A 27980-nucleotide genomic window follows, 5' to 3' on the forward strand; every position below is an offset into this window, starting at 1 on the left:
AAGAATCTTAGGCAGCCATCTTTACAGAAAAGCAATAGCATTTTCATTCAGTTCCTGATGAAGGTAAAATATTACTCTTTTTTGCTTAGTTGGACAGGATTCCAGATGGGTCACTCTCTGCACTATGATTTGTTGCACTCAGAGTAATGTCTCTATTAGTAGCCGACTTTGTTCAGCCGTGGAGATAGCATCTTGGATCTTGGAAATGGCCCGCTACATTTCAGTTAGAAACCATGAAAACGCAGTTTCTTCCCAAAATCTGCACACAGTGATTTAAAGTTGTCCCTTTTCTATGCTGGAGCTGTTTTGGGACCTACAAATGCAGCCATTCAAAACAAGCGGGGTACACTGCGGTATAACGCGGTGGGCGTGTTGCATCAAAACGCTGTATAACGCATCACTTCCCTTCATACTGCAAATTACCGTATGCAAATTAGATTATGTTAATAGTATCCGGAATCACCTTGTAAAACCGTCAGGACGAGTTAATAAACTGTAACCTCTCATGTACAGAATTTGAGCTGTCACCAGAAAACGCCAGTTTCGAATCCTGAACACTGCTGAGGGACAATCTTTATTCAACTAAGAATTTAAGTTGTATACTCTTTAGACTTTTAAATTTAAACTGTGTATTACAGCATGTTAATCATCATTCATTAAAAAGTTGGTATATTTTATGAAAGTAAGATTGCTCAGTTGGGTAAAAGTACACAACCTACCTTTATCATATACCTAATATTTTTATTATGCAGAAATATTTTATGCATCAAAGTCTTTATCCAAGATATTACTAATAGTATTAATAATTAATGACCTTGGACAAGCTGTAAACTCAAAGTAATGCCCTGGTCCACATTCTTTGTAACCGTCTTTGTAAACGAAAATACTATTTTTTCATTGACAAAAAGTAACACCACAGCTTTTCATTGATCCGATTACATATTTGTTTCCATTCATACAAAGTAAGTTTTGAGAATCTCCGATTCACCATGCCTTTCACATGCTCATAAATGATATTAATTTAGGAACATAAACATATCATGTAAACTGTATATGGCTGGTATTGGTATTTTAAAGAAAAAATACACACCAGTATTCCACTTTCTCCCTAAACATTTTAAGCATCAAAGTCTTACATGTGGTTATTCTGGAAACGTTTTTACGTGCTCGTTTTTACGTGCCATATACAGTTTGTAACGTAGGGGTTTCTATATTTATGTCTTTATTTAGTGGTTACTAAATGCCTCTCCCTGTTCAATCCATTGGAAAAAAGAAAAGGAGCAAAAAGCATCTGATGGTCATAAACGATATTAATTTAGGAACAGCATCAGAGATATGTTTTTAACTGCACTGCATTGGAGAGAATACCATAGCGCGTTTTTTTTTTTACTCCCTGGCCGAAACGGGCTTCCATAAAAATCAGTATAGCTTCTGGGAAATACATTTTTCCTGAATTAAAGTTGAACTTGTTCAGAGCGCCCTACATTACAAACTCCAAGCGTTTCATTTTGAGCTGAAAACCCTCACACCTGAAGAAGAATTCATAGCCAAAACGTTGCAGGCTGACGCGGCTACCCACCAAAGTAAATGTACTGCAGTAAATGTTTATATCATCTAATTTTTATTTCTTTTTTAAAAATTAAAAAAATCGTTTGCCCAGCCTGGGGGGGGGGGATCTGTTCTCATTGACAGCTGACACTCCTCCATACACTCAAGTGAAAAATTAATAACGCCAATGTAAATGTTGTATTTACAATTTGTTGATAATAAAAATGTTATGTTCTCTAAAGCTTTCACAGTCAAGTATGATAATTTACTGTGGGAGCTGTATAAGCATGTACCGTGCATTTTGAATGGCTGCATCTGTATATATGGTACCCATATTAAATGTCAAAAGTATCACTAAATTATGTTTAAAGATTTAGTTAGAGAGGTAAAAAACATGTTTGCAGAGATTGTACGCAGAAAATGTGAAAAATGTAGAAAACAGTAGAAACTGTGAAAGTACAATATTAAGTCTTCTCATAGTCTGAACAAGATTTAAAAAGTTTCATCTGATCTGAGTGAAATCTCTTTATCTCTACATGGCTTGGTACTTTTCTACATTAAATGCCATCAGACAGTCCTTGATTTCTGTCTAAATCTGTTCGGGTTTCCTTTGCAGGGCTTGAATTCATTTATTTTATTAAAGCACAGCACAAAAATATATACAAGCTTTTCCCCGAATATTGACTAAGGAAAAGCTGCAGGATTTCAAAGAAATGCAAATGCTTGAAAAAGCTTTTTCTTCTCAACAGATCCAATCAAACTGCCTGTTCAATACACTCTACAGCAGTCGCTTTGTGTCCTCATACAAAGTCTATTTCACCATCATGTCAAGCACAAATTTTAATAACTCCACATTTAAAATCATTTCTTCCAGTACAGTATAACTTACCTGAACAACAACAGATATGACTGTAGGCAAGTCAAAAAGAGGAAGACGTAAAATGTTAAAAAGGGTGATAGATGTGAACACTCTGGATGCTGTTAAAACATTTTCATCATCAACTAAGAGAAAGACACCAAAGGTTGCCAAGGAGACCTGTGGAGAATAATTACAGTATCTAGTGTTAATGCACTATGATAATACCATATCATTTATCACAAAGGAGATAACACATCACAAGTGATTTGGCTACAAAATCTCAACTCTATTTTGGAGAGGAACAGACATAAAAATAACTCATTCTAATTTTGAATAGGTGTTTCTAATATTCTATGTAAGCATAATATGTGTATTGCGTCTGCATTTCCCCCAGTGATGAAATGATCACAATATGAGGTAGTCAAAACTGCAACAGACAAATTCATCTACTGTATCTAAGCTGTTTGCAAACCAGCACATAACTGTATGTTTCACATACTTCAATGTATTAATTTAAAAAAAAAGATTTAGAAACTAAAGTAATTTGCAATCTAAGAATAAGAAATCAATTAACCTAAACATAAGTTATTAAAATACTTAAATCATCAAGATGAAACAAAGGAACTGACTGTGTGGTGCTGTGTGTAGTGTAGGAATAGCCATGCAGGGGTCTCACATCAACCAGTGTGATCTCTCGGATGACTGTAGGCATTTGCCCCTCCTTCAATCTAGAGTGGCCTTCCAGTATCAGGCTGTGTGTGACATGTGACAAGATGTCACTTAAAGGTTGGTGGGTAAGAGAACTCTGTGGATGGTTGTGGGGTTAGTAGCTGAGTGCTGATACATAAGAAACATTCCAGTGACTATTCCACTCTGGTTTTGTATTTAAAAATGTACTTTTTTAAGATGGGGTTTAACTTTCCCTTTCTGGTTACCTCAGAAGAAATCAGCAGGCATTTTGCATTTTATAATTATGTATGTCATTCCACAAGGTGAAACACAGTGGGAAAAGAGGCTGGCTCTACGTGCTTCCTACCAGAAAAGGCACACATGTCAGGGTCAGCATGGAAAATGCAGTCAGATACCCAGATGACCGCAGCACTTCAATCTCGCCTTCCCGAATTTCCCCTACTTTCTCCTGAAAGAAGGGCTCCCAGGAATAGAGCTTCAGGATCTGATTTGGATAAAGAGCAGCTTTTACCTCTATGTAAAATGATTTTACAATAATGTATTTACCATTTTGTGTTTCTGGTTGAAACATTACATTTAAGTAATATGGTAGAAAAAGAATAAGTATGGCTTCTTTAAAAGAGCTACAGTATAAGAGGTTGCTAGTACAAATAACCTACTTTGGAAATTTCAGCTAAGGCATCCTATATTAATTGTAATACTTTTTTCATTTATAAACCAGGAGTTTTCAAAGTGCTTAAATAAAGTTAAGAATGAACCAATGCAAACATGATCAAAACATTTTCTTAAAATTCTACAATAAAAGAAACAGTAATTAAAAATATATATATACAGTACTCATAATACTTAAAATGTTTTAAATAATCTGACCAAAAGGTAACATGCTAAAAGTAAATACTAATGAATAAAAGACAGAAGCCGAATAGGGCACCACAGGTTATATCTGAGCGACAGACACCCCTTAGGAAATAAAGATCTATCTACAGAATATGACAGATATGAGCTACACTACATGTGTATATTTTGTCAAAGAACCATTTTCAAGGCATTCTTTTAAAATGTAATGCTCTACTATTTCAAATACAGCCCAAGGTCCAATAAAACAAGGTAGGAAACATCATTTTAATCTGCATTTACCAGTAATTGAATACTCTTTGCAAGGCTTCTTTACTTTGATTGAATCAAAACCCTAACTGGACTTTTTCTAAGGATGTTTTCCACTAAGAACGGAGGGATGTCTTTCTCAAGACCCTTGGTGAGAAACAGTAGATTTCAAATAGGTATAGAATAGACAACAATTCACCTATGCAAGCTAGGTTGCTAACAGCTTCCAGTCCTGTGTATGCTTTCACCTTTTTACACATGCTGGCCCAGTCTAGTCTTTTCACCTTTTCTACTGTAGTTATCTGATTCTATTTGTGGGTCTTGGAGTAGGTAAACTCAGAGAAGGTACCCCTGATAATGAAAGGGATTTTAGATGGTGGATTTATTTACTACAGCTGTTTAAAAGAAAGCTCAACTGCCTTTCACCCTCCAGGCTTCAACTGAAGAGATTAAGATCCAGAAGAACCATCTTCAAATCCACAAATTCTACAGTGGATTATGCTTTGTTGTTTTATTGTTTCCTTTTTTAAAATAAAATGAATAAAAATTATTCACAAAAAGAGATGTATTTGGTCAGATAGACATATCAGACTATATATATATACAGTGCCTTGCGAAAGTATTCGGCCCCCTTGAACTTTTCAACCTTTTGCCACATTTCAGGCTTCAAACATAAAGATATAAATTTTTTATTTTATGTGAAGAATCACCAACAAGTGGGACACAATTGTGAAGTGGAACGAAATCTATTGGATTTTTGAAACTTTTTTAACTAATAAAAAAATGAAAAGTGGGGCGTGCAAAAGTATTCGGCCCCCTTGCGTTAATACTTTGTAGAGCCACCTTTTGCTGCGATTACAGCTGCAAGTCGCTTGGGGTATGTCTCTATCAGTTTTGCACATCGAGAGACTGAAATTCTTGCCCATTCTTCCTTGCAAAACAGCTCGAGCTCAGTGAGGTTGGATGGAGAGCGTTTGTGAACAGCAGTTTTCAGCTCTTTCCACAGATTCTCGATTGGATTCAGGTCTGGACTTTGACTTGGCCATTCAAACACCTGGATACGTTTATTTGTGAACCATTCCTTTGTAGATTTTGCTGTATGTTTGGGATCATTGTCTTGTTGGAAGATAAATCTCCGTCCCAGTTTCAGGTCTTTTGCAGACTCCAACAGGTTTTCATCCAGAATGGTCCTGTATTTGGCTGCATCCATCTTCCCCTCAATTTTAACCATCTTCCCTGTCCCTGCTGAAGAAAAGCAGGCCCAAACCATGATGCTGCCACCACCATGTTTGACAGTGGGGATGGTGTGTTGAGGGTGATGAGCTGTGTTGCTTTTACGCCAAACATATCGTTTTGCATTGTGGCCAAAAAGTTCGATTTTGGTTTCATCTGACCAGAGCACCTTCTTCCACATGTTTGGGGTGTCTCCCAGGTGGCTTGTGGAAAACTTTAGACGAGACTTTTTATGGATATCTTTGAGAAATGGCTTTCTTCTTGCCTCTCTTCCATAAAGGCCAGATTTGTGCAGTGTAAGACTGATTGTTGTCCTATGGACAGACTCTCCCACCTCAGCTGTAGTTCTCTGCAGTTCATCCAGAGTGATCATGGGCCTCTTGGCTGCATCTCTGATCAGTCTTCTCCTTGTCTGAGCTGAAAGTTTAGAGGGACGGCCAGGTCTTGGTAGATTTGCAGTGGTCTGATACTCCTTCCATTTCAAGATGATCGCTTGCACAGTGCTCCTTGGGATGTTTGAAGCTTGGGAAATCTTTTTGTATCCAAATCCGGCTTTAAACTTCTCCACAACAGTATTACGGACCTGCCTGGTGTGTTCCTTGGTCTTCATGATGCTCTCTGCGCTTTCAACAGAACCTTGAGACTATCACAGAGCAGGTGCATTTATACAGAGACTTGATTACACACAGGTGGATTCTATTTATCACCATCAGTCATTTAGGACAACATTGGATCATTCAGAGATCCTCGCTGAACTTCTGGAGTGAGTTTGCTGCACTGAAAGTAAAGGGGCCGAATACTTTTGCACGCCCCACTTTTCATTTTTTTATTAGTTAAAAAAGTTTCAAAAATCCAATAGATTTCGTTCCACTTCACAATTGTGTCCCACTTGTTGGTGATTCTTCACATAAAATAAAAAAATTATATCTTTATGTTTGAAGCCTGAAATGTGGCAAAAGGTTGAAAAGTTCAAGGGGGCCGAATACTTTCGCAAGGCACTGTATTTGTTTTCAAAACTAAACTATTTTTAATCATTTCTAAAAAAATCACAAATTCAAGAGATATCTAATACATATAGTTGCAAGAAATAAATTGTGAACCCTTTGGAATAACCTGGATTTCTGCATTAATTACTCCTAAAAATGTGGACTAATCTTCAACAAGGACACAATAATAGACAAACACAATCTGCTTAAACTAATAACACAAACAATTGTACTTCTTCTTGTCAGTACTGAACACATCATTTAAACATTCACAGTCTAGTTTGGGAAAAGTATGTGAACCCTTGTACATAGTAAGTGGTAGAACCTCCTTTAGCAGCAATAACCTCCACCAAAAGTTTTCTGTAGCTGCTGATGAGACTTGCAGAAAGGTTAGGAGGAATTTTAGGCCCTTCTTGCAACATTGCTTGCAACTGTATCCTCTAAACACAACACTGTGTAATGTGGTATGTGAATTGGCTGGCCAAAATGACCGACAGGGGCACTCATGGTTCATTGGTTGCTAGTGAAACGATTTAATCATTTAATCTCTTTACTGTGCATGTTTTAATCCACTTAATATTGAATATTAATATTTTACAACTAAATTTTAGCAGCTGAGCATAAAAAAAGAAGAGGAGCATAACGCGTCCGAAGGTCATAAACAATATTAATTAAGGAACATAAACATATTATGTAAACTACTTTCTTTGTAAACACGTTTTATTTTTAATTTGACTCATTCATGCATGAGGAATTGTGAGAGAGTGATAAATGGAGATAAGATAGAGGTTTCTTGTCAAAACTACATTCCCCAGACTGCAGTGGGAAATAATGCAGCCATTCAAAATGCGCGAGTGATACTGCATTATTTTCCGGTATGCTGTACGCAGTCTACCGCAAGCTACCGGTAAATACCGCGAGTTACCGTAAATTCTCCTATAATACGACAAGCAAAATAATAGTATCCAGAATTTCCGCAAGGTGGAGCTAATAAAGCTCAACCTCTCATGTTTGAGCTGTGGCCATCAGTCTTTAACAAAGATATTACTAATAGTATTAATAATGAATGACCTTGGACAAGCTGTAAGTGTAAACTCAAAGTATTGCCCTGGTCAACATTCTTTTTTTCATTGACCGTCTTTGTAAAAGTAACACCACAGCATTTCGCAATCACGCATTTGTTTCCAATCATGCAAAGTACAGTGATTCACCATGCCTTTCACATGCTCATAAAAGAGATTGATTTAGGAACATAAACATATTACCGTATGCAAACTGTACTGTATACAGTATGTATATGTATATTTAATGTCTTAACTGTGCCTGTTTAAGTATTGAATATTCATATCTAATTTTACCACTGAAGGGAAATCTTAGTAGCTGAGCATAAGAAGAATAGGAGCATACTGCAACGCGTGTGAAGGCCATAAACAATATTAATTTTGGAACATAAACATACAGTATATAGCTGGTCTTGGTACTTTAAAGAAAAAAATACACACCAGTATTCCATTTCTCCCTAAACATTTTAAGCTTCGAAGTCTTTAACTAACGTGATACCGGAGTCAACAAGCATACTTTTAGAATTTGATTAAAAGGGAATATAATATGGAATCGCGTATCTAAAGAATTTAATAACAGTATGATTAGATTCGTGTGCTGCGACAGGGCTGTGTAGGGCTGTTTCGCCTGCCTGTTCAGGCGAGCTGTCTTGTAGCCTACTGGTCTACGTGTGTGACTACCAACTGGCAGGCTGTGTGTTCGAAACCAGCTGGTGCTGGACTTTTCTTTTAACAAACATTTCTTCGAAAAAATAGAATAGCGATATTATGGACAATCAATTGACTTTTATATTTCAAAATATCGCAACATGATCGATATTTGCGATATTTTGAACATATCTTCCCTTCTGACAGCGGTTCCTGCTTCTATTGTGTGTGTGTGTGTGCAACAGAGTAAATTTTTATAGAGAAATGGAGGCTGGACAGTATGCGTTACAATATAAACATTTATATTGATTTAAATCGTGTTCTGATTTAAATCGCAAACGCGTGTTTAATTATATGTGTTTTTTAATCATAATCAGGCTAATGCAACATAAATTGATACAGTATCTTTGTCTTCTAAGTATCTTAATAAACTTTCAGCATAGCTTTCTACCCGTCAAGATTTATATTTCTTGGGATTTTGGGATCAAACGTGGAAGGATTAGATTATAATCGTTTTTATTTGTCAAATACGTGATTGTATTTCTGAATGTTATGTGACACCTACAGTAGTTCACTGCTTTAAATACATCGAATTAAGAAAGTTATGTGTAGTACTTTAGATCTTTTTTCTGAACCAGGGAAAATCTGATCATGTTTCTCTATAACAATAATAAAAAACTTTATTTTACATATCGCCTTTAAAAGTGGCATCTCAAAGCAATACAGTAGATCGAAAAACAGTTAAAAGGGACCAAATTAAATACCAGACAATCGCAAACGCGTTTTCAATAAAATTATTTTATTCATTCAGCAGTTTGTGAGTGGGACATCCAGCAGAGAGAGACACACACCGGTTTTCATTGACAAAATTGTTTTTTTTCAATTCCTCTTGTCTAACAGGAATGTTTTGTTAGTGGACAGACTGTTAGACTAGAGGAAAAGACCGCCTCCTCCTACGAAGCATTAATCGCGTATCTAAGGAAAATTGCAGTATACCTTTGTTCATGCACATCATTATACAGTATCTCGATAAAAAAAATCGTTTGCCCAGCCACTACTGTTGTTATTGTTTTTATCCTGTAAAGCGTTTCCTTTTTCTGCGTTTTCCATTTCTTTTTTCTGATCACTCGCTTTCTGGATACACATCTCACCTGTCCTGTTCTTTGTTTTCCTGGTTTGCTGATTATGCCTGCTGCGGTCCACTCCTACCCTCACACCTAAAGAATACTATTTTAAATTTCTTGGCGCAGTTCATTAACCCTTGTATGTGCTGTCCGCGCCCAAAATGCAATTAAAAAAAAGTCAAAAACCGCGCTCAAAATGCAATTTAGAGCTTAATAAGATACACTCCACAGGCAAAATTAAAGACAAAATTAAAGACGATTAAAATCTGTAATCTTTCCACTTGTACTGTGAGTCATCGGACAGTTTCTGCTTTGTGTAAGGATGGTGAGAAAGCTGTGCTCAATGTATTTAAGGGACTTAAAAGTAAAAGGAGATGCTTCATATTGCTTGACTAATTTTAAAAACCAAGTTATAAATGCAGACGCTCCCTCGGTGCCGCGCCGGGTGTAAATATCAAAGTATACATTCCCAACAAGAATTGTACCCATCTGTCATGCAAATAAAACACCTTGAATTGAATTGAATTGAGGGAGAGAGGGGGGTAGTGGGACAGAGATACTGTAGACAGACTCAAGGCAAATAAGATACTTATGGGTACGCAGGCATTCACGACAGCAACATACGAAACGTTTGCACGTACTGTATAGTTAAGTTATTACTTGGTTTTCAAAGTGCAACGAAATACAATATTGTTGTTGCTGCTGTTCTGGTTGTTTTTATCCCGTAAAGCGTTTTGAGAAGCCACCTTTAAAGGCGATATATACTTTAAAACCGCTGATTCTTATGGAATGTGTTCCGCAGGAGATTCAAATTTTTATTTATTTATTTTTTAATCGCATATCTTAGGAAATCGCAGTATAACTTTGTTCATGGACAGTGGCATGTTACATTATCATTCGTTTTTTTAACAAGGCTCGCCAGCTAATGTGAATCGAAACCTGTCTTGCTACCTTTTAAAGTCATGCATGTGTAAACTGTACTAGAGGGCATGCAAGTTACTCTGCCCCTTTCAGCTGCAGGGAGTCCCTCTGCTGCAACACACAGCAGACAGAACGGGAGACTACTGCCTTTCATATCTGACACCAGTGAAGTAAAAGGGGTGTCTAAAGGGGTGATTTCAGACCACATTTTAGTTACTTTATTTTGTTTACTTTTAACATTTCTGTAATTTACAGTAGATGTCACAATAGAAGCCCGAAGCCTATTATACTCAGTCTAGCCTTGGATCCTCTGAGTCCCATGACTCAGTCTTGTCTGCTTTCCTAGAATAAAACTAGTTAAGTCTTGTGTACTATGCAATTTATATTTTCCAATTCCATGCATTCCCTTAATGTTTAGAGTTTACTATATTCTCCAGACTCAAACACATAAGTACTAATAGCTGTGTCCCTTTAGGAGACTCTTTGCAGTACTGTGTCCCACTACCCCCATGAATTCTTTAGGTTGGGTCTAATATTTTCCAGTAATATACAGAATGGCATACAAAATGCTGTCAGGCAGGTAACAGAAAAGAGAAAAATATAAATATTTCCATTTTACAGACGTTCACACATGTATAACATTTCGGCTCAATAAAAAGCTTACCCAATAATTAAATGTGATAAAGTATAGTTTGGATGTTTATACATTCATGTTAATCGTATTCTTGATTTATTTCAATAAGTGTTCATGTTTCATTTGCTAACTTAGAGCATATTGTGCAATGAAGATTAAAATAGCTGCATGACAAGTGACTTCCTTCTCTCAGTGGAAATTAAAAGGTAGCCTGATAAATTATAAGACAGTAAGAAAGTTTCCAATCAGGAGGAGACAATTATTTCCATTTTTTTTGTTTGATTGCTGGTAGCAAACTGATCTGAGGATCTACTCCAGCTCTTTCTCTTTTTATCATACAGTAAATTTTATTTTCTTGCTTTCTGAAACACAATATAACAAAAAATAATCTCACAAACTCAAAGAAAAAATCCTTGCTCCCCCCCCCTCCCTTTTGCAGTACTTCCTCCCATGCTTTTAACTAAGGACATCTAAAATACTGTCAAACAGCTACAATGGTATCTCTGTACAAGGCTTTGACTGTGTCAATCACAGCACCTACCGTTCCCTTACCAGCAACAACATGGATTCTAACACTCAGACATTAAAATAGTCAGGCCAAGAGAGAAAATACTGAGCTTTACAACATGCGGTACCAGTAACATTTTACCCACAGTAGACTCACCAACCAGATGTGTTTCAGTTTCTGTGATAAGCCTAGATTAATCATATCCTCTCCTCTAGTAGGAGCACCAAGTGTAAACATGTAACGTCCCTATTAAAAATAATGGCAAAACAGAAATTCACTCTTTCTAGAACATACCTTCCTACGGACACTCCTAAAATGTATAAAATAGTGTCCACAGCATCTCATAATAGAGGCAAATGGGGAACTACAAACTCATTTCATACAATGCCGTCCATGAGGGGTTAAATACACCCTGAGAGAAATTAATTTCTGGATAATTCAACGGCTATGATTTCTGGAATATGTATTATCCCAAATATTTTCAAAAGAAATTGAATCATTTCAATGAATCTGTGCCATTCAAGTACCTACTCCAGACAGTAACCACTGCTAAGGGTTTATATGAAGCTTGCATTAAATTAAATTAAATGTCATGTTCCCATAAAAAAGTCATGCCTTGGAGTATAGACCCCCAAAGGAATGCCATAGACTCAAACTGCAAAATAAACACATACAGAAAGAAAGTATTTGTATTGTAATTGCAAATCCTGGTATGAGTGATTGGTATGACTTTCCTCATTACAAATCTCTTATTAGAATTTAAATTTCTCTGTAACTCCAGGTCAGAACAGAGAAAATGTAACTGCCTTAAGGAGTTTACGATTATGAAAAATAGAAGGATAAGCATGATACGTACAGTATGTCTTCTGTCATTTTCTAAGTCATGTTACTGAGCACCAAATCTTATTGAGAATATGAATCCATTTAAGGTTTATACCATTAAAGTAAAGGTTTATTCCATGCTGAAAATGTTTGTACCAGACTTTTTTGAGGCCTGTTTAATTGTGTCTGAAGTCTGATGTTGTAAATTTAATTGTTAAAAAGATCCATGAAAATGTCACTACTAAAGTTAGCTGGTACTGTTGGTATTGTAAGTGGCAAGTAGAGCTCATAGTTTACCGCTCCTGTCTTTCTGAGCAAGGAAGAGCTCTTCATCTGCAGCATATCTTTATGAAAGCGACCCTTTAAGAACAAAACAAATTCCATAATTTGGTAACACCATGGCTGAGTCATTCATGCCTACCTCAGACATTGTACTACACTCATACTGTAAGTACTTCACACAAGTGCCAGACATCTTTTTCAACTTTCACTTTTGCAAGTGACAGAACTATAACAATAATTTATTATTAATTACTGGCAAAGGATTGTGTACAGCATATAAAAATTCTCACATACAGTACACATACATAGAAATTGAAGATTGAAGACTTTTGTTCAATGTTACATGTTGTGGCCTGAAAAAAGACACAGGCACATCCTTGCTTGTGACCTAATCTTCTTGCTGAAGTGTCAAGAAATTCTGCTAATAGGCAAAATCCCTACTCAGCAAGCTGTGTGAATTGTTATGTGTAATGTTCAACCGTATCCATAAACTTTGGATAAATTAATTGCTTTGGAAGTACAGGGGTATGACTCATATTCATTCTATTCTATTTCACCACAAAAGCCTGGCAGAACACTGAAGTGCTTTGTGAACAGCTGTTGTGAATGGCTATGAGTTACTAGTAGACCAGCCAGCAGCCATATCACCCTGCAACTCACAACTGGCAACCCACTGAAGCTAAGCAGGTGTGAGTACCTGGATGGGAGACCTCCTGGGAAATCATAATCAGGCTAATGCATTTCTGCATTTTCTGTATGAACCAGCTTAGAGGTTCATACAGAAAGACAGCTTGTGTTTAAATTGAGTGTAAGGTAATTTATGCTTCTAAAGTCATGGTCAGCATTTATTATTGTACTGTGCTGTAACCTTTTTCTGTGCCCAGTCACATTATTTTATAGCGTTTTTATTGCGTTATTAAATCCGGTGGCGCTGTGTGTTAGTTTCCTGACTCCCATGTCACATGGTCTGTGATTGAATCCCATGGAACTATGACTTTATTTTTTAACAAACATTTCTTTGAAAAAATGAAACGTTTCCCTTGGTCAGAGATTAAATAAAACCTCACTCGCACCAAACAAATTTATATTTCTAAATATCACGACATGATCGAATTTAAGTCTTTTTAATAACAATGAATAGTCACCTATGCGTTACAAAATATACATTTATATTGATTTGAATCGCGTTTTGATTTAAATCGTAAACGCGTGTTTAAATATATGTGTTTAAAGGCGATATACTGTATAAAAGCGCTGATTCCTATGGAGTGTGTTCCGCTGGGGATTCAAAAAAAATATTTTAAATAGGCTGATAAAACTTAGGCTACTGTAACTGTATTCTAGCCTGTATTACAACAGAACATTGGACAATGCAACGTAAATTGCAAAAATGCACTTGGAATCTCTCCAAGCCCTCCTACAAAAATTATTTAAACTGCGACACTGATCATTCATCTCTAAATAAACTTTATTTTATATAGCGTTTTAAGCGAATAGGTAATTAGATTGCTCATAAACCTAATCGCTTTTTCTACATAAACACAGCGTGATTGCTCTCTGAAAATGCTTTTCCTTTATATTTACAGTAGGTACTGTTAAACCAACAGCGTACTGTTAAACCAACGCATTAGCATGTTAAAGCGATTCTATTGAGGGAGTAGCCCAGCTACCACTTAACACTGTACTTCCTACTTTGAATACCTGTGAGACAGGTTTAATTCGTCACAGCCAGCACTCCGGGAGAGAGGGGTTGAGTAGTAGAGGCAGGCGAGATTTCCAGCGAAAGACACCTCCCCCTCAAAAACCCAGTAAGCAGTAATGCTTTAAGTTGAAAATCGAGGTAGATTTTGAGGATGATAAAGAGGGTAAACTGGGATGGGAGGAGGGTTTGGTTTTGCATAAGGGGCAGAAGATTTCCTTTGTAAGGATGGTATCAAAAGCAATCTTAAGTGGTGAGAAAGCTGTGCTCAATGTATTTAAGGGACTTAAAAGTAAAAGGAGATGCTTCATATTGCTTGACTAATTTTAAAAACTAAGTTATAAATGCAGACGCTCCCTCGGTGCGCTGCTCTGGTATGCCGGCTCTTACACAGTGCCTGTCGGCAGTAAGCGTTACAATATACATACCCAACACTGCTTGTACCCATCTGTCATGCAAATAAAACACCTTGAATTGAATTGAATTCACACGCATTGCAGTATGCTCCTATTCTTTTTATACTCAGCTACTAAGATTTCCCTTCAGTGGTAAAGTTAGATATGAATATTCAATACTTAAACGGGCACAGTTAAGACATTAAATATACATATACATACTGTATACAGTACAGTTTGCATACGGTAATATGTTTATGTTCCTAAATCAATCTCTTTTATGAGCATGTGAAAGGCATGGTGAATCACTGTACTTTGCATGATTGCAAACAAATGCGTGATTGCGAAATGCTGTGGTGTTACTTTTACAAAGACGGTCAATGAAAAAAAGAATGTTGACCAGGGCAATACTTTGAGTTTACACTTACAGCTTGTCCAAGGTCATTAATTATTAATACTATTAGTAATATGAAGACAATACGTACAGTTATAATTCAAACGGAATTAAAAACTACACATCCCAGTTACCATGGTGGTGCTTGTGATCATTGCGTTTAACCAATGAAACAGGGCGAAAAATCAGTCTCATGACTTTGGGGCAGAGTTTCGAAAGCTTAACCTATCAGCAACAAAGCGAAATTTACACGATAGGCTACCTCAAACTGTCAGTTGCATGACTTTTAAGTCCCTTAAATACATTAAGCACAGCTTTCTCACCACGTAAGATTGCTTTTGATACCATCCTTACAAGGGAAACACACTCCATAGGAATCAGCGCTTTTATACAGTATATCGCCTTTAAACACATATATTTAAACACGCGTTTACGATTTAAATCAAAACGCGATTCAAATCAATATAAATGTATATTTTGTAACGCACAGGTGACTATTCATTGTTATTAAAAAGACTTAAATTTGATCATGTCGTGATATTTAGAAATATAAATTTGTTTGGTGCGAGTGAGGTTTTATTTAATCTCTGACCAAGGGAAACGTTTCATTTTTTCAAAGAAATGTTTGTTAAAAAATAAAGTCATAGTTCCATGGGATTCAATCACAGACCATGTGACATGGGAGTCAGGAAACTAACACACAGCGCCACCGGATTTAATAACGCAATAAAAACGCTATAAAATAATGTGACTGGGCACAGAAAAAGGTTACAGCACAGTACAATAATAAATGCTGACCATGACTTTAGAAGCATAAATTACCTTACACTCAATTTAAACACAAGCTGTCTTTCTGTATGAACCTCTAAGCTGGTTCATACAGAAAATGTAGAAATGCATTAGCCTGATTATGATTAAAAAACACATAATTAAACACGCGTTTGCGATTTAAATCAGAACACGATTTAAATCAATATAAATGTTTATATTGTAACGCATACTGTCCAGCCTCCATTTCTCTATAAAAATTTACTCTGTTGCACACACACACACAATAGAAGCAGGAAGCAGAAGCAGGGACCGTTGTCAAAAATGACTTAGAATCGATCATGTTGCGATATTTTGAAATATAAAAGTCAATTGATTGTCCATAATATCGCTATTCTATTTTTTCGAAGAAATGTTTGTTAAAAGAAGAGCCCAGCACCAGCTGGATTCGAACACACAACCTGCAAGTTGTTAGTCACACACCTAGACCAGTAAGCTACAAGACAGATCGCATGAACAGGAAGGCGAAACAGCCCTACACAGCCCTGTCGCAGCACACGAATATAATCATACCGTTATTAAATTCTTTAGATACGCGATTCCATATTATATTCCCTTTTAATCAAATTCTAAAAGTATGCTTGTTGACTCCTGTATCAGGTTAGTTAAAGACTTCAAAGCTTAAAATGTGTAGGGAGAAATGGAATACTGGTGTGTATTTTTTTCTTTAAAGTACCAAGACCAGCTATATACTGTATGTTTATGTTCCAAAATTAATATCGTTTATGGCCTTCACACACGTTACAGTATGCTCCTATTCTTTTTATGCTCAGCTACTAAGATTTCCCTTCAGTGGTAAAATTCAATATCTACAACGGGCACAGTAAAGACGTTTACTGTACAGTAAGTCTTTCTACGACAGACCAACGGACCACGAGTGCCCCTGTCGGTCAACCAATCACGCACCGCCGTACCCCGCGTCATCTTACGTCATGATACGCGACACCGCAACCAATTACCTGCGGTACATGTCTGTACCGCTCACTTTGAATGGCTGCGTCTGTACCACCCTCAGTCACCTGATCAGCTGATGCACTGCATCAGAGAGAATGACGGATGGATTAGCCCATTCAGAGTGAGTTCATAATGCCAGAATTTCGTACTATCCCTATGTCTGCGAAACACCAGATCCTGTATTCTTCACACCTGAAACTGAGTCACTTCTTGACTGAGAAAGCATTACAGAACTTTACATTTTTATTTTCAACAAATTGTAAATATAACGTTTACATTGGCATTTTACTCCTGATGGTAACTGTAACAAATTGTCACGTTTCACATTTTTGAGAAACAATCATGACGTTCTCATCCAATCTAAGGTTTGATGGTTTTTTTTGGAACCATGATCTTGACATGCAGGTGTGAAGTAGAGTTAAAAGCTCGAGATTTAATTTTGTTACAGTTACCTTTAGGAGTAAAACGCCAATTTTCCACTGCATTCTGGGGAATGTTATTTTGACAAGAAACCTCCATCTTGTATCCATATATCACTCTCTCACAGTTCATCATACGTGAATGAGTCAAATTAAAAATAAAATGTGTTTACAAAGAAAGTGGAATACAGTAATACTACCAGCTATATAAACACATATATTTAGATCCTTAAATTAATATCTTTATTAATTTCTTTAGATACGTGATTCCATATTATATTCGCTAATAATTAAATTCTGAAAAGTATGAGTTTCTTTAACTGCCATAATGAGCACAAGTATTCATGGACAATGGTAATCACTTAACTCACTTAAGTTTGAACATTTTGTGATATTTAGAAATACCAACAAATTCAATATAGTGTCGATAATATTTATTATAAGTAATAACGACAGTAGCAGCAGCTTATATAGTGTCCATAATATTTGCTATTTAAGTGTTTCAAAGAAATGTTTATTTGTTAAAAGAAAACTCATGGCGACAGCTGGGCTTTAACTGCCGACCTCAGGCATATAAAGCACATGCTTAAGCCATCACGCCACAGACATAATCACGTGGAAAGTGAAACTGAAGCAGACATATCCAAAGAAAATGTACTACTGTGATAATTTGAGCTATAGTACATGAAACCTGAAGAAGGCTCCACGGCCGAAACGTTGTGTTCTCATTCTTCTTTTTTTCAGCATGGAATAAACCAATAACTTGTTCCTTTGCAGCCTACGCATGCTGACGCAGCTACCCACCTGAACTACAGTACATAAATATAATTATATCATTATTCATTTCTTTAGATACGCGATTCCATATTAAATTCCCTATTAATCAAATTCTAAAAGTATGCTTTTGTTTACTGCGATAATGAGCGCAAATATTTAAAGAAAAGGTTTAAACATTATAACTTTTTATGAAGTATATAAACTTAATATAGTCAGAAGGAGCACGTAAAACCTTTTCCAAAATAACCACAGTATGTAACCGAATGAAAGACTTCAATGCTTAAAATGTTTAAGGAAGAAAGTGGAATACTTCGTGTGTATTTTTTATTTAAACTACCAATACCACCCATATACAGTTTACATAATATGTTTATGTTCCTAAATTAATATCGTTCATGACCATCTGACCATTCTTTTTATGCTCAGCTACTAAAATTTCCATATAAATATTCAATACTAAGCGGATTAAAACATGCACAGTAAAGAGATTAAATTATTACATTTTTTTACTAATGACCAATGCACCACGAGTGCCCCTGTTGTTGGTCAGCCAATCACATACTGGGGTACAACGCAGTTACCTGTAGGTAATTGCGGGTGGTACGGGTTTGTACCATGCATTTTGAATGGCTGCATCTGTACATGTAAGACCTGTTCCAGTGAGTTTAAGATAATGACCCATTTCAGATCCCAAGGAAGCGAACAGTACCTTAATTCCATGCAGGATTTCATTCAGCAACTTCACCCGCTGATCCTTGGTTTTCATTTGGGTTTTCTGCCGTTAAGAAAAAAGATAAAAGTTAAGAAAACACAGATAAATACTGCATACAGAAGGAATACACAATAATTCACGTGACATTTTATATCTTGGGGGATATACAACACAATTAGCAATTATAACAATATAGAAATGAATAAAACAAGAATCTATGTATTTAGTTAATTAGCCAATGTTTCTTGTTTAGATAAGTGAAAAAAAAATGGTCAAGATGCTTTTACAACATGCCCAAAGTTTAAATATCAAATAATTGATCTTTTGTCTGGGATGTGTCAAATACCCACAACTCTGTGTACAGAAGAGCTTCCTATTCTGTGTTATAAATAAATTTATTTTAGCTCGTCCTCTTTTCAAAGATGCCCTCTTTCACAGAGTGTGAAAGTGTACCCTGGAATAATCCTAAATTAAGAGTTTGTATAGTTTAATCAAATCTTCTCCCTTTCTAATGTCCCTAGAATGAAGAGATTTTACTCCTCTAACCACAATGACTTAATGTACAGAAGAATCTAGATAAATACATAGATCCTTTCATGTGTACCTACCCATAACTCTGACTCAAATCTTGGATGAGTAAAGACCATTTTTAATAATTTCCGCCAAAGTGGATCACGTAACACTTAACATGATTAAATTTCAATTTCACTGAATGATCTTGTCCAAGTCTTGTAATTCCTATGCCACTGTTTTTGTTCGCCACTCTCCCTATTTTGCATTGTATTTACCTTTAACTTAAATATTAGAATATAAACCTAAAAATAACCCTCACAGCACACAATTTAAAATTCAGAGATTAGAGATCTTAGTCCCCAAAAGATTTTCAGTTCCTCTTCTCACGCATAAAAACTCTTCAGCCCTCTATTACACTGAAAGAGCTGGAATAGACAAATTCCTAAATTCTCAGTTTCTCTTCCTCGTCAATTTAACCTCTTCTTTCATTCCCTGGAACCCCTGCCAAACTCAAACTAGCTCATGCTTTCATAGCCTTCCCATCATTGGAATATGCATGTTCCCTGTCTCTTCCGAGACTTACTGGCACGCCCCCTGGTACCAAGTTTCCAACTGTAAACAAGAAACTAGAACACTATGAATACTATGGTGAATTCAAATTAAGCTAGGAATACTAAATCACTAAAACTACTAAATTCTCACTGGATCCATCTATCTCTACATAATCCAATGCCTAAAAAAATCCTTGCAAGTCTTAGCTCTTTCCAACTTCTCAAACATGGTCTTAGGACGGCCAGTTGGCTACTGATGTTAAAGTACAGGAGTTGTACTGTATATACACTTCTGTGCTATCTAAACTCCTTACAATTCAGGAATCAACTTTATTTTATTGATACAGAGACAAAATTCTATACACAATCGAAAATAATAAAAAAACTAAAAATAAAGAATTTAGACAATCCACACTCATTGTACAAGACAGGATGCTTCACAAAATCAAAGCTGCCTCCAAGCTGACCTGCTGAAACATAATTTCTCGACCCATCACAAACTAACCTTAATATACTTGGGCCATAATGCCAACCTCCAAAACCTCTCAGTCTCTCTCTCCCCAAACTTCCACCAGTGGATCAGGATGTAAACCCTCAAAGAGTACAAAGCCGTCCGCAACAATGCTAAAGGTGAGTTTTTATCTGTTCTTTAAGTCAGCATGTTTCTGCCTTCCCAAAGGCAAAAAATGACCCACCAGGCGATGCTTTCTTCTATTTTTGTTAACTTCTTCAGTCCATAGAGTACTTGAATTGGACACCCATGTTCCCTGCCAATTTCCTTGCCTCTTGCTATCAACTCATCCAGTGCCTCGTTTTTCAAATTCCATTTGTCCAGAAAGTTCTTTATAATGATACAAGATCACTTTATTGGTCATATACAATTTCTTGTATTAGGAATTTGTCTTTTCGCATACCCTATCTTGCTCTCCATGAGACACACAGACAGGGAGAGAAGCTTGGGGTCAAAGCGCAGGGTTAGCCATTCATATGGCACCCCTAAAGCAGCTGGGGTTAAGGGCCCAATGGAGTAGGATTCCTCTGCTGGCCGCGGTATACGAACCAGCAACCTTCCAGCCACAGGCGCAGATCCTTAGCCACAGAGCCACTGCACTGCCCCATATATGGATATATGCAAGGTTAAAATCAGGTAATGTTAAAGGAATCTCTAAACTTTTTTAAATCTTCAAATACAAACTATACAAAAAACAAAACAAAGGATACCTTCGCCCCGTTTCCAACAGCTACACACAGAATGTACTGACAAATACTTTTGCATAAGGAAAGTTAACAACTCAGGCATCTCTTTCCCACCTATTTTGACCCTCTTCGCTAAAACCTTCCTCCTAACCCTTACCCATTTTGACCACAAAAAAAACGTCTTTTACATCTTTTGTTACATGTTCTACAAAGCTCTTTAATTGCAAGGTTTCCAGAATCTTTACATTAATCTATACACATTTTAAACAGGTATTACTTATCACCGAATTATTGCACTTGACATGACTTAATTCACCCTTTTCTCAACTTCTACGGCAAGCAGAGCTATTGCTGTCTCTGGTGCGATCTTCTGCAGCTGACATTTCAATGTTTAAATGGATATGAAATTAGATTGTTCAATAGTTGTAGCGAGGATTCACTTTTTTCTGTCTGTGTCTCTCCCCACACTTTCTCGACCACTGTGATTTAGCCAGTTTCAGAATGGTTAAAGACGCCAACAAGTCAGGCTGCCAAAGGGAAGGGGGAGTCGTCTTCCCACCTCTATATGTAAAAAGCCATATAATATCTTAAGCAACATACAGTAGTATGTAGTTGACAGTTTGAGGTAGCCTATCATCTAAATTTCACTTCGTTGCTGATAGGTTAAGCTTTTGAAACCCAGCCCCAAAGTCATGTGACTGATTTTTCACTCTGTTTTGTTGGTTTAACTCAATGATCACAAGCACCACCATGTTAACTGGGATGTGTAGTTTTTTAGTTCAGTTTTAATTTTAAATGTATGTACTGAGTATTATATATGTGTGTATTTTTTAAGCAAAGTAGATGGTGCTTTCGTCCAGGTTTCTTCCTTGAGTAAGGTTATTATAAAAAGGCTATAGAGAACAGGATAATGGTTAATGGACTTTTGTCAAAGGCAGTAAATGTGAACTGTGCAGTTTGTCAAGTCAGTTCAAGTGGTACACACCTTAAGAATGGAGGCCAGGATTAATGGCATAAAGATTCCTGGGAGCAGGGCCTTAGAGGTGAGAACTGTACTGTATATTGGGGATTAACAAAACCTTGGATGCAACATATCAGTTCTGCTGAGCTACAGATGTAGCCATTCAAAATGTGCGGGAAAACCCCACAACCAAGCAAATCTGCGGACTACCGCATACGTGATTGGCTGACCAAAAGGACTGACAGGTGGCACTTGTAGTGCATTAGTTGTTGATGAAACGATTGCTTCATTTAATCTCTTTACTGTGCATGTTTTAATCCACCAAATATGGAATATAAATATGGAATTGTACAACTAAAGGGAAACTTTGGTAGCTGGGCATAAAAATAAGAGGGGCATAACGTCTCTGAATGTCATAAACGATATTAATTTAGGAAAAATAAATATATTATACAAACTGTATATGGCTGGTAGTGTAGTTTAAGAAATACACTATACAGTATATATAAAGTATTCAACTTTCTTCATAAAAATGTTATGCATCAAAGTCTTTCACTCGGTCACTTACTGTGATTATTTTGGAAAACCCATGACATATTTAGTCAGACTACAGATGCAGCCATTCAAAACGAGTGAGGTACACCACGGTACCATGCGGTGGGCGTGTCGCATCCTAACACAGTATGACGCACTGTAACGCGTCATATGACGTGTAGCGGCAATGCTTGTTAATAAGACAGAATTAAGTGTTGCTGTGCTTTCCCAAATGAGGCCTCATCTCTCTGTTCATCTCTGTGGTGCAGCCACAGAGAAACTATTCATGCAGGCTGATTTAAAGATGTTTTCTTTTGTTAAGGGACACCTCCCAAAGGGGGATGCACTTAGCTAAGCCTGGCTATCATGATCAATGGTCATCCATTGGTGCCTATCAGTCTAGGGAGTGCCAGATGGACATCTGGACTGCATTCCTAAGTGTCAGGAGTAAGTGACTCATATCTCACCTTGATTAACCAATCAGGGACTGGTAGGGCCGAGTAACCCACGTGGGACTCTGATGCCCATGGAACTTTCAGCCAATGAATGAGCTGAAGTTCCTCCAGGTAAAAACAGGCAACACAGAGAGCCTGTAGTGAGAATTCTGTTGAGTTTTTGGGACAATTCTAAAGGGAATTCAAAGGAGAATTCCAGGGCAGGAAGGCCCAGGAGCAGAAGGCTCCCAAGGGCAGGACATTCTCGCAGCGCGCCTCCTGACCATCCTGAGACTCAGCCCGGACAACCACGGAACGGCCAGTGTGTCCGAGTGCCAGAACTTTCCTTTGTTCTAAGAGTCTAGAGCGGAGGTTGCCAGAGAGTAACCAGAGGATCCACCAGAGGTTAGCACCCGCAGCAGGCCTTGTGAACAGGTTGGAACTGTGGACAGCTGAATCACTATTCAGAACTAGCGCTTCACCAGGAACGAACCGGTCCTCTTCCTGACCTGCTGGGATCCACAGTCATCTTTTCTCCTGTGCAAACTTTGCTAGTTAAATCCAACACTAACTAGCCGGCCAGTGAGCATCAGCAGCGCACCGTCGCAAGCCGCACAGCACAGCCTGGCACGCAGCCAGAGAGCGCGGATTGGACAGCAACACCCTGCAACTGTTTCTTTGTGCCTGCAGGAGATCTGAATCACCAGAGATTGGATGAGTATTCAACTGCATTACTGCTCGAGAATTCAATTGTTATCCCAACCAGTTGATATCAATTTAATTCCTTAGAGTTATGTACTTGTTTTGAGTATCCAATGTAGAAGTTATAACCAAGTTCATTTACGAAACGGTCTAAATGAATGATATACTGAACGTATGTCCTCTTGATATATGTAACTCTTTGTAACTGATTGAATATATATTTTTTGTATTCTGATAACCCTCTCGATAAGATCTGTTAGGTTTACATGCATATTCTATGTATTAATAAATGTATCCTCGTGTATTAGTACCTGTGTGTGTGCGTTGTTTGAGTTATATTGCATGGTTGGATTCTAAAGCCATCAAAAGAATCATTTTGTGATTTACTGCTATAATTAATAATTGTCCCAGTAAAGGCCCCAACCCTACAGAACTGGTGTCTTCAGAGAGCACACTACAGATGTCATATCAGAAAGTATCTGGAGTCACCTTGTAAAACCGTCAGGAGGAGCCAATAAAGCTTAACCTCTCATGTACAGCATTTGAGCTTTTAAATTTAAACTGTGTATTACAGCATGTTAATCATCAGTCATTAAAAAGTTGGTATATTTTATGAAAGCAAGATTGCTCAGTTGGGCAAAAGTACACAACCTACCTTTATCATAAATATTTTAATTATTTTAATATTTTATGCATCAAAGCCTTTACCGAAGATATTACTAATAGTATTAATAATGAATGACCTTGGACAAGCTGTAAACTCAAAGTATTACGCTGGTTCACATTATTTGTAACCGTCATTTTAAATGAAAATACTTTATTTTTTCATCGACAAAAAGTAACAACACGTTATGAAACAAATTTTGTTGATCTAACTAACAAGGATGGGACATTAGCTAGCCGATATGATAAAGAAATAAATTACTTTTTTTTGTTTATTTCTTTAGCACATTTATTTGAACATTTCTTTTGATTGTACAAGCACTGAAAAACTGTCCAATCCCTAGTTCGTCGGGTATTTTCTTTTAGTATAACAGACATAAAAACTCCCTTGCTTTTAACAGAGCGTTTCATAATTTCTAACAATGAAAATTATTTAAACTGCGACACTTATCATTTAACCAGAGCTCAAAATATCACAAGGATCCTCAAGAGCACAACAAAGACCGTATTAAAAGATACTTGTATCAGATACATGAGAATCCAAGCTTTTTTATCTACGCTTTCTTATCTATGTTAAGAAGTAGTCTTTAAAATTTATCACACAGTAAAAAGTCAAATTTCTGGGGCGTCCGTATACCAGAGATTATGGTACTGCTTCAGAAGGGTGTCAACCAGTCAGATTCTGGGACCGGAATTATCTGTTTAATGATCGAGAATATGGAATCACGTATCTAAAAATATTAATAATGATATTAATTTAAGGATCTAAATATCTAAATCTATGTATCTATATAGCTGGTAGTATTACTGTATTTCACTTTCTTTGTAAACATGTTTTGTTAACACCGAATCGCAGGTGGATTCTGTTTTTTGGTCTGTTATGGTCTGTAGCTCAAATCCTGCTTAACTAAAAATTAGACACGAGAAGAGTATTAATTGGACAATGTTGTGAGGCTCTGGCGGAATTTCTCTGTAAACTGAAGAGTTAAAAAGGAGTAATACTTTTATAGAGGTTGTGTAATACTTCTTTTGACACTTGTAAAAAAAACATTCCAATGTTAATGCGACACGGAAGATAATGTGGTGTATTGGTCGTTAGTGAAAAGATTTAATAATTTAATCTCTTTACTGTGCACATTTTAATCTGCTTAGTATTGAATATTTATATGGAATTTTACCACTAAAGGGAAAATTTAGTAGCTAAGCATAAAACGCAGAGGAGCATAAGGAAGGTCATAAAGGTCATAAACGATATTAATTTAGGAATATAAACATATTATGTAAACTGTATGTTGCTGTTATTGGTATTTAAAAGAAAAAATACACACCAATACTCAATTTCTCCTACAGTATATTGACATTTTTTATATTTAAAAATAACACGTTCGTACTGTATGTACAGTACACAGCGGTACCGCAGGTTGAACTGTAGGGCGCAAATCCACCCGAGCCCAAAAGCCCAACATATTAATGTGCATTTGCCTAGCGCTGCACAGTTTTCATCACTCTCTGCGGGAGTGCTGGCTGTGACGAATTAAACCGGTTGCACAGGTATTTTCAAAGTAGAAGGGATTGAGTCTTCCAGCGAAAGACACCTCCCCCCCCCTCCAAAACCCCTTTTTTTTGCTTACAGTAGTAATACTTAAGTACAGTACAGTAAGTACTTACTGTACAGTACTTACTAACGGTAGTACTTCTCGCGTTAAAAAAGCTAGGTGTTAGCATAAACTATTAGTAATCAATAATATTACATTTAGCACTGTAATAAATTGTGCTAATAATAAACTCTATTCTACTCTGAGAATGTAGGGGGGAGGAAGAATGCCCGTGGTCATTTCACGGATAAATTTGTATCAAGCTGTCAACAAAAAACAGCTGTCAATTTTTTTTTTTTAAAGTCAATTATGTGTTCATAATATTGCTATTTTGATATTGCTAATTGCTATTGCTACTGAGTCTCTGTGTCTACAGTACATTGTTTGTGAACAAACCGGTTTCACAAGTATTTTCACACTGTCCAGCATATAGTATTTCATTGCACTTTGACAGATCGTCTTATAATCACTTGTTGTTAGAATATCCCCCAAGAGGATATTCCCCCCAAGAGGATATAGAGGATATCCCCCAAGAGGTATCCAGGTAACAGTGAAATGGGCATACAGTTGGGGGAGATCGCCCGTTTTCCATGTAAATAGTTCCTTGGTTCCGCACCCCTTGGTGTCTCTGTCTCTGTCTCTCTCTCAGGCTGGCACTCTTGGCAGGCTTGTCTTGTGTCTCTCTCTCATCTGGGTGCGGGAGTGCTGCTGGTTGGTGGTGACGGAGAAGAAATAAAGCGCAGTTTTTAACTCCACAAGTTTGAGTCTCTGTGTTCATCCTCAACGAACCCAAATTCATTACACTGGTGTCAGAAGCAGGAGGATGGACTGTGAACGTCCGATGATGTCGGACTCAGAGAACTGCCAGTTCCCCCAACCCCGGGGACTCCAGAGGCCGTCAGGAAACGGGAGCGGGGTGGCCTAAAGGGGGGAAGGCCGCACTTGAGCGACGCTAACCCCACTCCGGAAAGCCAGAAGGACCGCTCCACCCCACCAGAGAGAGCCCGGGAGAGAGAGACAGAGACAGAGACACCAAGGGGTGCGGAACCAGGGAACTATTTACATGGAAAACGGGCGATCTCCCCAGACTGTACGCCCGTTTCACTGTTACCTGGATACCTCTTGGGGGATATTCTATAAGTTTATTTTATATAGCGCCTTTAAAGGTGGCTTTAAAAAAATGCATTTGCATTTGCACACAGAGCAGTGTTTACTTTGTAGCGGCAATGCTTGTTAATAAGACAGAATTAAGCGTTGGTATGCTGTCCTAAAGGAGGCCCCATCTCACCCTCCATCTCTGTGGTGCAGCCACAGAGAAAGTATTCATGCAGGCTGATTTAAGATGTTTTCTTTTGATAAGGAACAAGATCCCAGAGGATGCACTTAGCTAAGCCTGGCTATCATGATCAATGGTCATCCATTGATGGTCATCCATTGGTGCCTATCAGTCTAGGGAGTGCCGAATGGACATCTGGACTGCATTCCTAAGTGACTTGTGAGGACTCGCGGTCACACTCTGTGCATAGAGACTTTCTACTAGCCAGCCAGACTGCTGGTAGATCCCCTCGGAGCAACGACTGCCCTGCGTGCCGCAGTTAAGATTCCTCCGCCCTTCCTACTCTGAGCTGCACCTTGACTGGTTGGCCAGTAGCCAGAGGATGCCGGGACAACGCCCATTGGACAACCGCTGAAACAGAGGCTGCAACAGAGCCTGTCAGCTGGTTTGGTGTTCGTGCCGGGAAATTCCAAATCCAAACACAGTGGATAAGTAAACCCCATGTTCTACATTGCGTCTCGAGAATTCAATTGTACCTCAACACAAGTTGTTATCAATTTAATTCATGAGTAATGTATTTACTTCCGAGTTTAGAGTAACAGTGGGTAATAACACTGATAAGCAATTTGGTAACCGAACGATATATATTGACATATATTCTCTGTTGTGTATCTCTTTGTGTTTGCATCTCTTCGAGATTATATACCTTTTATATTGATAACCCTCACAGTAAGGTCTGCCGCTCGTATCCAGGCAGACTAGTATATGTTTGGTGCACAGTTTATATTAATAAATGTATCTTGTGTATTGAACCCGTGTGTGTGCGTTGTTAGTTGTTCTGACGATTGATTTTCTAAAAGCCCCAACAAACAACCTCGTGATTACTGCTACAATTAATAATTGTCTCAGTAAACCCATCAAACCACTACATTTAATGGCGTCCCTGTGCGGGCGAG

At 37.4% G+C, this 27980-nt stretch overlaps 1 protein-coding gene across 12 annotated transcripts in view; it reads right to left on the reverse strand.

The window, feature by feature from the left end:
- LOC148658490 (ATP-binding cassette sub-family C member 2-like) overlaps positions 1–27980 on the reverse strand; it is a 285161-nt gene that overhangs the window by 152371 nt on the left and 104810 nt on the right. For 10 of the 12 annotated variants that reach the window (XM_088639744.1, XM_088639741.1, XM_088639743.1 and 7 more), the window contains 3 exons: positions 18596–18661; positions 3444–3581; positions 2438–2584 (listed from right to left, as the gene is read on the reverse strand). In XM_088639744.1, coding sequence (XP_088495870.1) covers positions 2438–2584; positions 3444–3581; positions 18596–18661 — 351 coding nt within the window. The remainder of the gene's footprint in view (positions 1–2437; positions 2585–3443; positions 3582–18595; positions 18662–27980) is intronic. The other 2 variants (XM_088639751.1, XM_088639750.1) reach the window with 1 other exon arrangement.

The sequence above is a fragment of the Lepisosteus platostomus genome, chromosome 7 (assembly GCF_059453375.1).
Source record: "Lepisosteus platostomus isolate fLepPlt1 chromosome 7, fLepPlt1.hap1, whole genome shotgun sequence".
Taxonomy (NCBI): domain Eukaryota; kingdom Metazoa; phylum Chordata; class Actinopteri; order Semionotiformes; family Lepisosteidae; genus Lepisosteus; species Lepisosteus platostomus.